This window comes from Psammomys obesus, unplaced genomic scaffold, assembly GCF_907164565.1.
Source record: "Psammomys obesus unplaced genomic scaffold, mPsaObe1.curated_primary_1811, whole genome shotgun sequence".
NCBI classification, from domain to species: Eukaryota; Metazoa; Chordata; class Mammalia; order Rodentia; family Muridae; genus Psammomys; species Psammomys obesus.
The window spans coordinates 7,807,857-7,825,717 of record NW_026596057.1 but is presented as its reverse complement, the minus strand read 5'-3'; the positions used below and the strand labels follow the sequence as shown (position 1 = coordinate 7,825,717).

Below are 17,861 nucleotides of genomic sequence, written 5' to 3'. Positions count from 1 at the left end.
GAAAGGAAAGGAAAGGAAAGGAAAGGAAAGGAAAGGAAAGGAAAGGAGGGAGGGTGGGAGGGAAGGAAGGAAGGAAGGAAGGAAGGAAGGAAGGAAGGAAGGAAGGAAGGAAGGGAGACAGATAACAGCATACCTCCATAAACCAACCAAAACTAGCACTCTGATGAGCAGCTAAGTCAATTCTTGCACAATTCACAAATTATCTCAAGAGAAAATGGTTCCCTCTTTGCCAGCCAGAGGTCTTACATTCTTCATGGGCTGACTTTATACTCCAGGAAGATGTGTAGCCATGCTAGATTCAGAAACAAAATTCATTTGGCCGTGAAATAAATCACTATGAAAGGAGTCTCCAGACCCATCTTCCTCCCAGTAAGGCCTTTGGACAGCCCTCTACTGCAGATGACAAGCTTGATGGGTAATGCTAAAATACTGCTGTGCTCCAAAGATTAAAACGAACAGTGACAGTCTTCCTGGGTAATGAGATTGTGTCCAAGTAATAAATCAATTCCACCACAAAAATGTGAGTGTCTCTCTATGATGAATTGCCTCACTTAAGGGATAGCTGAACCTATAAAACACAGATGCCCACTCTGAACAGAAACACACACTGAACAGAAGGATAAACATAGTGTCCCTATTACACAACCATTACAACCTATCTGAAGAAGTGGCCCTTAGGCCATCATAGGTAAACTTAAGGTGACTTTTAAAGCTGTCTCCCTACTAATCAATCGTTGAGCCTTTATCATCTGTATCCATATCTCAACTTTCATGTTGTTAAGATGGAAACAACAATACAATATTGTCCTGTCGCCAGGACTTGCACAGGCACAGGGTATCTCATCCCCACTTTATCTTGTCTTTAACTTCTCTGCATTTAACTCATCAACTGTCTCTCTTGTCACACAAGGGTGTTGTGACATCTCCTGTGTTCCTAAATGTCCTCTTACTTTTTCTCTTAATCAGTGCATTGCCACTCACTCTTTCTTCTGTCTACAGTAAAACTTTAAAAAGCTAACTATAGTTCCTGTCTCTATTTCTTCCTGTTCAACATTTCTTGATTCCTAGGGATGTTTTCTTACCACATCCTTCTTGTCAATAACACCAAGGACTTTCACACGCCAAATTCAGTGGCCAACTCTCCAGTCCCACCTCCATTAACGGAGAACCTAGAATTCTGCCAAATATACCAAGGCTAGAGGTAGTGATAACATAAGGTCAAGAATGTTGCTTTCTTTCTGTTTACCCCTGCACTCTCTAAACCGATCAGTGGGGATGAATACAGAGCTAACAAGGCCACTAACATGGGCAAGCAGCTTTACAGCACTTACAGGCAGTCTTTATCCAGGGTTGAACATAGACTGCAAAGAGTTGGCTGAAGAAGAGAAGCAAAGGCATATGGTACCCTCCCTTTTATGTCTTTTGGATGAATGTAGGCCACTTCGTTACACTATAAGAGAACATGACCACCCTACAGCTACAGGCACCCATTCTGACTGTATTATCAGGCTTCCTCACCATTTCTGAGCTATAGACCTGGTTGACCTCCCTACCATCTCACTCATCTTAACTGTAGAATTTGCTGTAGAATCTGGAAAAACCAATAACATCATCCTTCTTAGAGATCTTTGTCTTACATATAATATAGGATAAACCTACTAAAATCTGTACACCTAAAGAAACTAATCAAGAGGGAGGACTCTGGCTAAAATGCTCAATCCCTATCCAGAAGGGCAAAGAGGATGGACATCAGAAGAAGGTAAAAAGAGGGAACAAATCAGGAGCCTGACACAGAGGACCTCTGAAAGGCTCTGCCCTGCAGACTATCAATGCAGATGCTGAGACTTATGGGCAACCTTTGGCCAGAGTGCAGGGAATCTTAGGAAAGAAGTGGGAAACAGTAAGATCTGGAGAGGATAGGAACTCCACAAGGAGAGCAACAGAACCAAAAAATCTGAGCACAGGGGTCTTTCCTGAAACTGATACTCCAACCAAGGACCATGCATGGAGATAACCTAAGACCCCTGCACAGATGTAGCCCATGGCAGTTCAGTATCCAAGTGGGTTCCATTGCAATAGGAACAGGGACTGTCTCTGACATGAACTGATTGGCCTGCTCTTTAATTACCTCCCCCTGAGGGGGGAGCAGCCTTACCAGGCCACAGAAGAAGACAATGCAGCCACTCCTGATGAGACATAATTGACTAGGATCAGAAGGAAGGAAAAGAAGACCTCCCCTATCAGTGGACTTGGGGAGGGCCATGCATACAGAGGGTGGAGAAAGGGAAGGATTGGGACAGGAGGAGGGAGGAAACCACAGGGCAGATACAAAGTGAATAAAGTGTAATTAATAAAGAATTAAAAAAAAAAGAGCTCTGTCTTAGTTTCTAGAATACAATGTTGATTGGTTCTCTGCCACTTCTCCATGACTGCTACTTCTTTCCTGTCTCTAGAGGTCTTCCAGGCTCCTTTTCTGGCCCTCTCTTTTTTCTATATACATTCATGCCCCAAATGATCACATCTGAAAGCTCAAGACTCCAGCTATTACCTAAATCCATTCTTTAGACCTGCTGTAATAAACCGGTAGCTTAAAACAACAGAAAATTATTGTCTTGAAATTCTCGAAAACGTTAAGTAAAAAGTCAAGATGCCGGCTACGGCATATTCCCTCCAAAGTCTCTAGAGTAGGGCCTTTCCTTGTCTTTCCCAACTCCTTATGGCTTCAGTTATCCTTTTGCTTATAGCAACATAACTCCATCCCCATCTTCATCTCTATGTGATGTTCTTCCCTGCCTCTCTGTGTCTCAAATATTCTTCTCTTTGTCTGTCTATAAGAATACAAGTCACTGCCATTTAGGATCCACACAAAACCCAAGATTGTCTTATTATCCTTAATAATACTTGAAATGTACATACTACTTATCATGTTTTTTCTACATGTCTATTTTGAACATGATGATGCACATAATTTATAATTAACTTGTCAACATATACTTTTTAGCCAACTTGACATTTTAATATCCTTCAGTCATGTTTTGATAAAATGGCTTCTCTGTGTCAAATAATCTTAATTTAGTATAAAGCAGAACTGTCTAAAATAGGCTACCTCTCCAAAAAAAAAACTATATAATTTTTATATCTTGCTGGATATAATTCTATCCTTGAATAAAGAATAGTCCCTTATGGTCTAAATAGGTCAGCATTTTTAGCTAGCCAAGGACAAATTTTTAGAAAAGATATATATGGCAAGTGAGGAGAGACCAGGCCAATCAACCCTGAGGGCCAACAGGGGAACAGATGTCACAACTAGACTGTCCTCACCATGTAACGTTCGCATGGAAAGCTTCTGGCTATTGCAATTGTGCAGAATGAAGACTGTCTGTGGGAATGCTAGAATAAACACCCCTGAAAAGTCTATTTTTCCTGAAGCACTAAGAAATAACATTGCCAAAATATACTTTTTCAAAGCAGAGAAATTAAAAACAGGCTTGCAATGATCTGAAGAGCACTTATCCCAGAAAAACAGATTAATCTCAATAAAAACAACAGCCTGGGTGGTATAGCAACCTGCCCTGGTGCCATCTCTAGCTCCTGCTCTGTGTTCATCTGAAAAACCAGAACCTCTGCCACCAGGGTAAAAACTGGCTTCTTGGTGAGCCTGGACAAGGCATACTGGACTGGAGAGTACCAACAACACAATTTCAAAACAGTTGTTATTATTTAGCCTATAAAATAATTCCCTAAAAACTGTCCTCCCCATAGCTTTTCCTTATTTAACCTGACCTTGGAGCCTACTCTATACAAAGGCCTCTATCCCAGGGAGTATTTGTCAAAAACAATCAGTGGCAATTATTTAACCCTGTAGCTGCTTCAGGCAGTGAGAACAAGTGGGGAAAAGTATCTAAGCAAAAAAAAAAAAAAAAAGCTAAGTTTGAGGTGCTGAGTTCACAGGGGCCTTTAAGATGTTTATATATAACCATAATCAGAACAGACATGGGGAAACCCTGCTTTCACCCACTGGGCTCTGTATTAGCAGAAAGTGAAAGGCAAGGCTGTAAACTCAGTACAGGGAGAACTGTTGACTCTGATATGAGGAAACTGTTGTAGAGCTATTCGCCATCTGAGAAGGGAACTGAGCAAGCCTGGAGTGGCTGCAGACAGCAGAGAGCGCTGGTTCAGGAAAAGTGCTCATCAAACAAGTAACAACATCTGTGACAAAAATCTCAGGGGAGGGGAGGAAAGCTGGCTGCAGGGTGGTGGTGGTGGGGTCAGAATCTGCCCAATCTCATTACTCAAGCATCGCGTCCTCGACAACAAAAATACACGTGAAGAAATTATGACTCATACAAATGAAAACAATTGGTTAATAGAAATTATTCCTGAAGACATGCATACATTAATACTGATGATGGCTACTTAAATTTGTTCAGAGGACAAAGTAAATTATATTTGGAGAGCTAACAGAAAGTGTGATAAGGTGTCTTGCCAAATATGGAGTATCAGTAGAGAGGTTTTGTATGTGTGGAGCTGGGAGTTGAACCCAAGGTCTAATGTACGTTGGTCAAGTTTTCTTCTCCTGAGCTAAACCTGCAACTGAAAGTGTGGCTAGAGCACAATGACAAGGGCATTGCACAGCCTATGTTAAAAGAACATATTTGTACTTTAGTTGTTAGGAGTAAATAATGGTTTGTTTGCTAAAAGTTCGTCTCCATTCTAGATGTCAGGAGATCTACAGGACTCAGCAGCCTTGTGTCTGAACTACCATCGCTGCTCCACTTCCTTGCACCAGCACCACCTACACCTGGCACAGTGCATCTCAGAGGCAAGAGTGATTGGCCACCTGTCCAGAAGGGCCGCACTAAATTTTGGAATGACTGCCCTTGTTCCTCTGTCTAAATGATCTGCTGTCTAAAGATGAGATGCAAGACAGATATTTTGAATGCTAATCCATTATCTTCTCATATTTCATTCCCACCAGCAGTGGAGGAGGGTTCCCCTTTCTCCACATCCTCTCCAGCATGTGTTGTCACTTGAGATTATCTTAGTCATTCTGATGGGTGTAAGGTAAAATCTCAGGGTCGTTTTGATTTGCATTTCCCTGATGACTAAGGATGAGCATTTTTTAAGTGTTTCTGTGCATTTGATGTTCCTCTATTGAGAATTCTGTGTGCCCCACACACTTATGGACACCTGATTTTTGACAAAGATGCCAAAAGTACAATGGAAAAAAGATAGTATCCTCAACAAATGGTGCTGGTTTAACTGGATGTCTACATGTAGAAAAACGCAAATAGATCCATATTTATCACCCAGCAAAATACTAATATCCAAATGGATCAAAGACTTCAATATAAAAATGGACACACTAAACCTGTTAGAAGAAAAAGTGGGGAAGAGCCTTGAACTTATTGGCACAGGAGACAACTTCCTGAACAGAACACCAACATCACAGGCTCTAAGATCAACAATCAATAAATGGGACCTCATGAAACTGAAAAGCTTCTGTAAAGCAAAGGACATTGTCATCAGAACAAAACAGATTGGGAGAGGATCTTCACCAACCCTATATCTGACAGAGGGCTAATATCTAGAATATATAAAGAACTTAAGAAGTTAAACAGCATAAATAAATAACAGCATAAATAACAGAATAAAGTAATCCAATTTAAAAAAAATGGGGTACAGAGCTAAACAGAGAATTCTCAATAGAGGAACATCGAATGGCAGAGAAACACTTGAAGAAATGCTCAACATCCTTAGTCATCAGGGAAATATAAATCAAAACGACCCTGAGATTTCACTTTACACCCATCAGAATGGCTAAGATCAAAAACTCAAGTGACAACACAAGCTGGAGAGGATGTGAAGAAAGGGGAACCCTACTCTATTGCTGGTAGGAATGTAACCTTGTACAACCACTTTGGAAATCAATCTGGCACTTTCTCAGACAATTAGAAATAGTGCTTCCTCAAGATCCAACTATACCACTCTTGGGCATATATCCAAAATAAGCTCAAGTATACAACAAGGACATTTGCTCAACCATGTTGAGCAGGTTTATTTATAGATATAAAAATTTTAAATAGAGTAAAAAAGAATTCACCACAGAGATTTAATAGCCAATATGAATGGACTTAAAAATCAACAAACTTGAAATTAAGTCACCTGATGTTGCTTCTCCCAGTCTGAGAAAAAGAAAGAAGAAAGATAAAGGTTCAGAGACCTGTGGGCATTGTCCATCACACTGCCAACAGATTCATGGTGGGAGTCTCAAAAGAAGTGAAGGAAAAGGTTGGGGGCAGCTGAAGAAATGTCTAAAAAATTTCTAAAAGTTAATGGAAAATATTTACCTACACATCCAAGAGGCTCAGAAAACTTCAAGTAAATTCAATAACATCTATAACTATATTCATCAAAATGATTTCTATTGCTGTGATGATGTAGTGTAGGCCAAAAGTAAGGAAGAAAAGGGTTTATGCTTCAATATTACTGCTCATCACTGAAGGAAGTCAGGCAGGAACTCAACACAACAGGAACCTGGAGGCAGGAGTTGCAGCAGAGGCCATGGAGGGGTGCTACTTACTGGCTTGCTCATCGTGGCTTGCTCAGCCTGCTTTCTTATTGAACCTAGGACCACCAGCCTAGGGATGGCACCATCCGCAATGGAGGCACTTTGTTGTTGTTGTTGTGTTTTGTTTTTTCAAATCAGGGTTTCTCTGTGTAGCCTTGGCTGTCCTGGACTTGCTTTGTAGACTAGGCTGGAGGTATTTTCTTAACGGAGATTCTCTCTACTCCATTGTGTCATGTTGACATAAAACTAGTCAGCACTGTCTATCAGAGACAAAGGGAGCAAAGCATACCCATTATGTTTACTGACTCTTAGAAGAGACACAGCTGAGTTTTGACTACAGAGTTAGGAAGGGAGTGGGATAAATCATTGTTGTGGAATTTAAAAAACAAAGCAGCAGAGTCAGAGATAGCCCCTCCATTGCCTGCCTTTGGTTCCCTTTCCCCTAGCCGGGCCACCTTGTCTGGCCTCAGTGGGAGAGGATGTGCTTAGTCCTGCTGCAACCTGAGGTACCAGGGTGGCTTGGAACACCTTGGGGGCCTCCCCTTCTCTGAGAAGAAAGGGGGTTTGAAATGGGGAAAGGGAGCGTGAGGGTGAAACTGGGAGGAGAGGAGGATGGATGCTGGGATCAGGCTATAACATGATTTAATTAATTAATTAATTAAATTAAAGATGCTAACTCAAATCCTCACAAAGAAATAAACGGAAGTGTAACTACTAGTTGGATAGCCAACATAAATGTTTCTCTTGCTTGTTTATAGCACTTTTTCTCATGTCTTATCTGAAAGATACCAATATAAAGGAAGAGTTATATATTTATGTTGGTGGGTGTGTAATGTACAACATCTTGAAGTGTCTAGAAAAAGCCAGTATTGCTAATAATGCAAATAAGTTTAGTATACTGTTAAAATTAAGTTGACACCAATCAAAACAAAGTTGCTGTAATTAAATGTCAAGAGTATTCCTAGAGAAACCGCTAAGAAAATAACTTCAGAAACAGGTAAAAGGATGAAAAGAAACTGAAGGGGTACAGTGGAAACTGGATTTTGACACAAAGGAAGACATTATCAGAACATCAACGACGTAGGATATAACCTAAAAAGACAAAATAACAGACATAGATTCCAGCTATGAGTAATGACAGCAAATTTAAATAAGTTAAACACTCCAACCAGAACATTAGCCAAATGGATTTCATTACTCCCTTAAAACTCAGAGCTCATCCAGAGAGAACGTAAGGGTTGGAGGATAGAAAGAAGTGCCTTCTAAGCACAACATGACTGTCACAGCAGTCATGAATGCACAGCACCACCAGCAGTTAGCCATGGATGCTTGGTTCCTCACATCGCTGCTGAAACATTGACTAGTAACAGACTGCAAGGAAGAGGCTCAGTATCCAGTCTTCTAGCGACAGGCTTTAGTGGCTAGTTCCAACCCTGTGGTCACACAGACAACCCAGGTTAAGCTCAGTGGGACTCAAAAAGTCATAAATATGGGGAGAAGCTTTGCAGGCACCATGGGGAGCTGGCAGGGTCAGGAGGGGCAGAGGGGCAGTGAGACAAGGTAAAGGCAGGAGTGCTCGGAGTGGGATATAGACATGTACAAACTGTCAATGCGCAAAAGTTGCCAATAAAAAGAGGCACATTTCTTTAAACATGAAGCCTGTTGTCGCATGGACATATTTAACATATTAAGAAGCTACATTTGTTAAAAAAAAAAATCAAATATGTGCTCCAACTGAATATTGTCTACAATAGACACATTTGGTTTTGAAATGACTAAAATAATTGAATGTAAAGAATAAAGAGGATATATATGCTACCCCAACATCAACCATGTGAGAACAGGAAGCACAGCAATATGAAACAAAGTAAAAGTTTCTAGAGGACACTCATGATGATAAAAGGCAATCCATCAAGAAGAAATGACTATTACAAATGCGTCTAAAAACAAAGCAACCCTCCCCTGGAGGGAAAAAACTAGCATAAAGGAAAAAAAAAAAAACTAAAAGGGTGATTCAGCAATAGTGGAGACTTTAATGCTACTCTTTCAATAAAAGAATACCAGACACAATATCAATAAGAAAATAGCAAATCCAAAGCAATACTAAAACCCAACTAGACCTAACAAACATCTGCAGAACACATTATCGAGCAACAGCACAAGAAACACATTATTTGTCACTGTGTTTACTTTTACTAGGTTTTGTGATGTCGTGAGGATGACAGAAAAATATAGACTTGTACACAGTGTCTATGGGAGAGGAGAGCAAGTTTCAAGGGGGTGAAGTCAAGGCAGAATGGAGGAATCAGGGGCTAGGTATGATTTCGCCTGTACTCCTGCAGGAACCTTTGTCTGGGCTGGTTACATGTGGTTTTCTCGGGAGGTAATGGCACTACATTCAGTAAAGTCAACAGTGGAAGAACTCTCTGTGCCCTAACTCCACAACCATAGCCCTGCCCCTTGGGGACAAAAAGGCTGTGGACAGGTATGCCATAGTATCATTTCAGTAGCTACATTGTAGTCTGTGTCTAAAGCTGATTCTCCTGAGGCACTGGTACTGAAAAGAGAGTCCTGGTGTGGGTCCTTATCTGGGCATCGATAGCCTTCATCTGCACTATCCTAAGCCCACATCTTAAGGATGTTGGAGAAAGCCAAACAGAAACAAACCAATTGTTATTTCAGAACCTGAAAAAAGATCCAGAACTGGAGCGCCAGGGACACAGAGCTGAAAATCGAAGAGGGGTTTCATACAGGACACTGCTGAGCTCCAGACCCTCCTCCACCATCCATAATGTGCAACCACCCTTGCTTGGCCAAGTCAGATGGTTTTCAGACCCAGACCTTAGGTAATGTCATGTGAAATCAGAGAGATTAATAAAGTATATATATGGTACCTAGTGATGAAAACTACTTTCCTTTTGTCCCACTAGTTCATCCTTCCTCTTGGCTTCAAATACATTGTGTATGTGGTCTACTGTAGACCAGCTCAAGGCAAAATAGTCATTCTAGCAGCTCAGAACTTCTACTAACAAAAGTGGCCAGGTCACAGCACAATTACTGTGTGTAAAGCCTACTGACCCCCAGAGCCCAACCCTGCACATGCTCAGCTTTTCAGTGTTCCACTCTCACCAAGGAACAAGTACCAAAGAGTCAGCACATATTTGACAAAGGCTTCTAGCATCTGAGACAGAGACCGAGGCAACCAGGAAACGATGCACTCTGAGATTAAGTGCATTATAAAAGAAGACTCTGTGAAGGTTCTAATTAAAATCTTTAATCACTGCACTCAAGAAGCCAAGAGCAGTCTGCTATTTGTAAAACATAAAAATAACAGGAATAAAGTAAGAAAATACTCTTAGAATTTCAAAACTCCTATCACAAATGAAAAATTAGAGGAGAAAAGCTAGTTGAATAAATCATAAAAATATATAAAACAAAAAGACTGAGAAATGTACATCAGAAGAGGGACAGTTCAAAGGAGAGAATAAGAAACAGCAAGAATTAAAAACAAAGAGAACAAACAAATGGGAATGACTAATGATAACAAAAATTAAGTCCTAGGTTCGAGGACCATGCGTCTCTTGCTGAGAGCACACTTCTCTGAGCGCCTTGGCCATTACTTTAGACACACGCACTCCAAGGTGTGCCACTAAGGTCTTTAAGGATCCTAATTTCTCAACTCAGAGAAAGGAAAAATTAAAACATCAGCATAAGGAAGAGACTTTTCTGGATTCTGACCTACAAATAACAAAAAGTCCCTGACTTTAAAATATTTATCAAATAAATACAAACTAAATAATCTGTTGTGCATTTTGTTGTTGTTGTTGTTGTTCACATTTCCTACTTTCAAGAAACAAAAGACAGTAGAAAGTGTTCTCATAAAGACATTTGGGAAACTCCTGCAATAACTATGTAAACAGAATCCTGCTGTTGCAGAAGTTTGTTTTATTAATCTTTAAAGTTAAGCACTCCATGAGGTTTAAAACTGTCTATGTTCATGGTTTTCAATTATGTTACTTTTAATTATGTAGTGTTTGTATTTCCTAGTTATTCCTTCAGCATCTGAAATATAAAATATTTACCAACATTAACCTTGTTGAATTTTAGAAATTGAGTCAGGAGAATTTGGGCTACCTGCACAAAACTCCTGCGTTCTTGCCATGATTCTTCCTCATCATAATGGTGACACACTCACCTTGAGGATCAACATCTTTGGCCAGCTTCAGTGCATCTGAGTTTGCAAGATCAGTGTTGGCTGGGGTGACAGCCAAGATCAGACAGTTCTCCCTCGTGATGAACTGCATAATCATTTCTCTGATCTGATACTCAATATCTGGCGGCTGGTCTCCCACGGGCACTTTCGTTATTCCAGGTAAGTCGATTAGCGTTAGATTTAACACTGTGTGGGAAAGAATGGAAGAGTCTTACAGATATCTTAAGTCCAAAAGACACCCACAAGGTTGTCTAAAAGACACCGTCAATGCTGCATCATCTGCCACTTAGCTCAGCTTTATGTATTGGGTATATGAATGGCTCCATCTCAAGTGCAGAGAAGGAAAAGCATTGAATACAAAATGAGTTTGCTAGTTTTCTCTATTTTTACAGGATTGTGCTAAGCCAAATGATCATCTTAACATAATCTGAAAGGCATTGATTTCCATGTCTAACCAGTTTGCTGAGAGAGCTTGTCATACCCTGGCTGTCATAACTAGGCGGCTATAATTAAAACACCGAACAAAAAATGCATATGCTGTCTGCCAGTCTTGCGCGTTGCCTCCAAGTGGTATAGAAATTCATAGGGTAGCGTTCACCCTTCCCTTTGAAAGCATCATATGTTAGTTGCAGAAAGTTAGCCACTTAGCCTGCGGGAAAGCTGCAAGCCATTTGTGGTGCTTTGTGTGGCGTGAGTGGGCTATAACAAGCAGCCAGTGGCAAGGTGATCCAGTCCAACAAAACTGTCTGCTTGGTGTGGGTACCGAGTCCTTGTGGGACCCATGCCGACAGTCTGGGGATAAAAGCCACACTTGATTCTTCCGGAATAAAATCAACAAAAATATAAAAGCTCAACAGAGAAGGACTCAAACACAGTCTGAAGATAATAATAATAATAATAATAATAATGATGATGATGATGATGATGATGATGATGGTGGTGGTGGTGCAAGTTTTCATGTGCCCACCTTGCAATTTCTGATTTCTGAAGGTTTATAATGAAAATAAAGGATTTTTTTCAATTCCCAAGACAATTACAATATGTTATCAGACCCTTTCTGTCTCTCTCTAGTCTGAGCTCTTTGAACTGTAATGCAGGCATCGGGACCCAAACGTCCCAGAAACCCCACACTGTTTGCCTGTTCTACAGTGAATGTGCATTTGTCTACTGGAAAATGTTTGAGGAAAATCATTCAGGTTGAACGTTACACTTACCATGCGGCGAATAGACTCGCAGGTTAATGGGTATAGAAGAGATGCCTTTATTCATTCCCGTCACTCGGTCTGTTTCTGCCTCAATCTCATGGCGAACTTCATCAAAATCCGTAAATTTTTTTCCTTTGCAGTGTAGAAATTCAGCATATTCTAAAACATAAAAGACAGAGCTATGCATCAAGGAAGCAGTATCCTATTCAAGTACAAATCAAATCAGCAATGTTGTTCCTTGGCTTTCAAAACAACTCAGCAGTTAGTAAGAATCATCATGCTCTTAAAATAGCAAATTTGCCAATTTCCACATAACCATTAAGTCCTATAAGAATTTCCTGAGCCATCAAGGCTAACAAATGGTTAGAAATAATTGCAGCCACTTAAATTATAAAATCAAACAAAATGGTACCCTACTATTACAGACCTTGGATCTGGCGTGCACACAGCACCTACCTATTAATACTATACTGCCGGCCTCTCCTTTTTCAACTTTACCATTCTAAAAGGTTGGGATGTTATGTTACACAAATACATCTTCAGAAGCTAGATGACTTAGAAACAGCATTTGATCACTTTTAAATGCAGTGTTTTAGAATTATCAACATACTATTCAAAATACCATATCAACTTGTATAACATGTTTTCTCAAGGGAAAAAAAAAGACAACATATCACATCAAAAATATGTGTCTGCAGTCAATAAAAGAATGAAAGAATCCTAAAATAACATATATAAATAACAAAAAAAATGATGGGTTGCTTGGTTGGCATTTTATTTTCTTTTATTCCATTTTTTAAAGCAATGTCTGGCTATGTGGTCCAGGCTGGTCTGAAATTTGCTATGTGGCTGAGGCAGGCATCAAACTCCTGCCTGGGTCTCCTAAGTACTGGAATTAGAGAGGCATGCCAACACTATACTACCAATTTTGATACCCACTTTTGAAGATAGGTATCTAAGAAAACAAAACTTTACAATAGTCATAACAGTAAGCAAATCTATTTTTATTTTTATTTCTCCAAGCTGAAGAACGTTGATGGAACTTTGTTCCATCAAACATACAATAAAGCTGAGTATTTTGGGCTCAATTGATAGTTGAGGCAAGGAAGGGCAGCCTTTCTACATGTCTTGCCATAGACAATGAAAATTCATCCAATAAAACTGGCCAAAGCCAACAGGGACATTGTTTAGAATGTGGCACCTCTTCATCAACCACCTCAGTATCGACTTGAAGTGCCACAGAGAGTATCATAAAGCTAACACAGGCTTTGTAGAATAGGTACAAGACTGCACTTGAAATGCTAGGACATACAGAGATAGAAAAATGGGAAAGGACAGGAAGTAGGAAAGGACAGGAAGTGGAGCAGGAACAGAACACTGAAGTTTGGGAAAAATTTCATGCCCTATAGGAAGAAAGAAGAAATCAGAACCTTAATTATGCCAACAAATCCCTCTGCTTGAACCCACTCACTGATGGCGAATTAGAGATTAGACCTCTTGTTTAAGAGCTTAAAAGTCAATTTTAACTGGAAAATAATTCTTTATGCTGACATGACATCAGCTTCCTTGTCTCATTCCATTGCTCCAACCGTTGCCTTCTAGTGCCGCACAGAAAATAGTCTAGCGAGTGAAGAGACCAGGGACTAATCTGAATGTCCACAGTCAGAGGTCATGTCCTTCCTGGGACCCTCATCACCTGCCCTTGCTTATCTGATCACTGCTCGTGTCTCCTACCAGAAGACAAACATTTCCCAGCTCCTCCCTAGCAAGGGGAATGAAAAGGACAGAGACTCCTAAAGGGGACTCAAGGGCTCTGCTTCGAGCCACCTATGTTCTGAAATGAGCTAGTTTCCAAATGCTAGAACAACAGTCACAGACTAGCATGATTGCTGTCTTTCCTATCAGCTGTACAGACAGAATGTCTCTCTTCTTAGGTTCTCCACACTATAATTAGTCCTGCTCTCTAAAAGATACTGAGCTAACTCAGACAGTGCATCCACTTGATGCTGACGTCCATACAATAAAGGTCCATCGGGCCTTGGGATATGTCCTCAAGAGGTCACTTTGTTTTTCCTACAGATTTACTCTACCACGTGCCATTGGTATCAAAATATAATTCACCAGCAGATGGGGCCTTCATTTCATTCTCCATTCAACTTGCAGGAATGTGAAGGTTCAAAGGTAAGCATAAGGCCAACGAACAGGAAAAAAAGAAACTCAATCTCAAAATAAATAAATAAAAATTAATATTAGAAAGGGCCCAGGATCTAACTCAGTGATGTGTGGATGCTGAGCATAAGCAAGGCCCTGAATTTGATTCCCAAACACAGTAAAGAGGTGGAAAGAAAGCAATTTAAACAGAAATAAAACTGCTTATTTTCCAGTTCAATAGAGTCTGTGGAAAATGCACTCTTGAAGACTTGCTGCTATCCTAATTATTACTATCAGAAAATCCATAGTGTCTCCATTGTGGCCATATTTTCACCTGTTAATAAACTTGAGTAGAATAACTGGCCAAATTGCAGAGTAGAAATGACTGTTGAGTGCTCTTCCCTAAAGGAGAAACCTGTATCACACTCTCTGAGACCTAAGGCCCATCATGGAAGCGGGGACAGAAAGTCCGTAGGAGGGCTAGGGAGTCCTAGAAAACACTGTCTTCTGGATATGACATGCTTGACGGAATCATGAACCCAGCCGCTGAGGTGGCTGCTACATATAAAAATAAGACACAAAAGTACAATGAGTTAGTGGAGAAGAATGGTGTCTTTAGGAGTATGGGGGGGAAGCCAAAGGGATTGAATATGTGTATAATGCATTATGTAATTGTGTCAAATTGTCAGGTAAATTAATAAAAACTTAATGGCCAGTTTTGAGCAGCACAAAAGGGGTTTTCCTTTGTTGCCACTAGATGGCACCTGCTTGCTTTCTCTGCAGGAACCTTACCAATGTCCTTCCAGAAGGTTGTAAAACCAATGAGGTTTTCAAACCAGATTTAAATTCGCTTCTGGATTCCTGAAAACACCACCTCTATCTTGGAACTTGGAGAGTCTATGTGTCAAGGATCATCGGAAACCTTTGTGTCCCACAGGTGGATTCTGGGATGTCTTTATTTACTTAGTTTTTAAACAAATCTCTATGGAAATCTACGTGCAGAAACTGGGTCTTAATAGAGGGAAAGACACATCTCTTGGCTAACAAGGTTACTACCTAGTAAAGTTACGGAGTAACAATGTGTACCTGCCGAAGGATAACGTGGCAGACACAATACAAGACAAGGGGTGATACATATTGTGGGAGATTTGGGGGTAATATTTTTTGTTTGTTTAAGTAAAGTTTCTTTGATACGATAAAGTGGCATTTGAGCAAAGAATAGGAGGGATCAGGCTAGCTCTGTGTGTAAGAGTTCATGGACAGAGTCAATGAAGACAAAGCATGCTGGGCTTGCTGAGGAGGCGCGAGAAAGCTTTTAAGGCTGGAGGGGACAGAGAGCCATTTGCTTTTACCCTGATTGGCAGGGGTTAGAGTGAAAACATGATGGGGTCAAAACGAGTGACACCAGCTGCTGTGTTGAGGACAGACAGTGGGAGCTAAAGGAAGCCAGTGCTAGAAGACTCCAAGTCATAGTTGGAGGAAACTGGCGCGTAGGCACCAAAGTGAGGTGTTGAGAAATGGTTGGAGTCTAACATGCTCTGCAGGAAAAATAAACAGGAGCTGCTGGTGGGCTTAAGGTGGGCTACAGGAGAGGGGTGCCAACAGCAGCTTTAGAAGAGTCAACCTCACAACCAGAAGAATTCTGAAGTAGAAGAGACCGAAAGGGAGGGCTTGGGACAGGCTGGGGAAGGAGACAGAAATCAGGAGTCTGGGTGGGGAGTCACTGAGCCGCATGCTCTCCCCAGCACAGGAACATCCGCTCCTGCTGAGGTTTGGACAGTGCTGTTTGTTCAGTTTAATCTAGTGTGTGTTGACTCTGCAGACTTCCCAGAAGATGGCAGTCAAGTGCTTGCAGCCAAAAGAGGTGGCTTTTTTTTTTTTTTTTTCCTAATTAGCACAAAAATGCCTCTGGGGCTACATTCTTGGAGTCTGTCATGCAAGGAGAAGCCTGAGCTGGATAAATATATATATATATATATTTGGAACTTGTCACACTCAGGCAAGCAGTGAGACAGTTAGAAAAGGCTCAGGGCACTGGTCCTCAGGTGTGGGAATCAGGAGCCATGATGGAATGGTGAGAGAAAACTGAGAGCTGAGCTGAAGTCCAGTAAAAAAAAGTGAAGACCTTCCAGGCCCTTCAGGAAGTAAGAGAAGTCACAGTGGAGGTATGAGAGAAATGATGACTCAGTTAGGATTAAGGAAACTGAAAAGCCAGGAACTAGAGACCAGTGATCAGCAAAGCTTTTAAGTTTTGTTGTAAAGGACAAAGAACAGCAGAATGTGAAGCTGAGAGAGCACCCTGTAATACGAGCAAACACAGCGTGTTCACAGGCTAACACTGACAGTTTCCATCCAGCACCACGGGAAGGGTGACAAGATGACAACACAAGGAGAAGCAACAGACGCTGGAGCCGTGTCTTACGGAAGAGGCAATCGGAGGCTGGAAAGAACAGGATAACCCCACCAGCACATTTGTCACGCAGGATAAATAACAGAACAGGTCGGAGTGAAGGTGATAGGCATGTGTGGCATCCACCTGTGAGGGAGAGGACTGTTCATGCTTGTCGGTAATCAACGACTTTAAAAACATTTCTGGAGTTGGCAAAATGGCTTAGTGCTGCCAAGGCGGACGACCTGAGTTTGATCCTGGAACCCTCATGGTGGAAGGATAAAGTCTACTCCTTCAATATATCCTCTGATACACACACACACACACACACACACACACACACACACACACACATGCTCAATAAGAAATAATGTAAAGCAAATGTTTTGTTTTGTTGAATGGGCTAAAGAGATAGCTTGGCAGTTAAGAGCACTTATTGCTTTTGCAGAGAACCGGGGTTCAGTTCCTGGTACACACATGGCAACTCATTCATCTGTAACTATAGTTCCAGGGGAGCCCAGCAGACTCTTCTGCCCTCCACAGGCATGTTGCATGTACATGCATGCACACAAAACACTCACACACATAAAATGAAATAAATCTTTAAAAATTAAATGAAGCTAGATTTAAAAAATAAAGTTTGGTTATTATTTGTATAATATTAGTATTTCCACCACAACATAAATTACAGACAGAGACAGAGAGAGAGAAAGACCCTATACCAGCCAGCTGTAGCAGCATTCTAAATAAGTAACCAAAATAAGCATAGCAAGGATGTTAAGTTGGGTTTAACCTATCCTATCTCTGGGCCAGATCTGCCTAGCATTGTAGGAAAACCTATGGAGCCAAATCTTACAGGATGGGGGGTGGGGGTGGGGGACTGGTGCTTTACAGTTTGGAATATTCAGTTAAAACCAGCAGAGCCGTGTTTTCAGAGACGCAATCTGTAATCCATCCTCTACACGATCTGAGACTCACAGGCCTGCATCCCTCTGTATCAGACCATACGGTGAAACTCAACAGGCCAGGGTTCTACTTTCTTACTACAAAAACCCGGTTCCCGTAACTGCAGTTCACGCCATAGGGTTAGACTCCTTGGCTGCTGAGTTCCTCCAGCAGCAAATCCGGCTACCCAGTGCTGTTAGGGGATGTCTGCACTGGGCAGCCAGGCCATAGACAAGTGGAGAGCAGAGGCACATGAACTGTTTTCTGTGTACTTGACCACTGGTGCCAGGAAGAGGGGAGAAACATCAGCCATTGTAAGGTATCACAATTCCCAAGTAAATCTTTGTAAGCAATGCAAAGCGCTGAAGATCATGTCTAGCCTCCCAA

At 41.1% G+C, this 17,861-nt stretch overlaps 1 protein-coding gene across 5 annotated transcripts in view; it reads right to left on the bottom strand.

The window, feature by feature from the left end:
- Dnm3 (dynamin 3) overlaps positions 1-17,861 on the bottom strand; it is a 477,548-nt gene that overhangs the window by 345,935 nt on the left and 113,752 nt on the right. For all 5 annotated transcript variants that reach the window (XM_055624408.1, XM_055624405.1, XM_055624406.1 and 2 more), the window contains exons 3-4: positions 11,999-12,148; positions 10,767-10,970 (exon numbers count right to left, since the gene is read on the bottom strand). In XM_055624408.1, the coding sequence (XP_055480383.1) occupies positions 10,767-10,970; positions 11,999-12,148 (354 nt within the window). The remainder of the gene's footprint in view (positions 1-10,766; positions 10,971-11,998; positions 12,149-17,861) is intronic.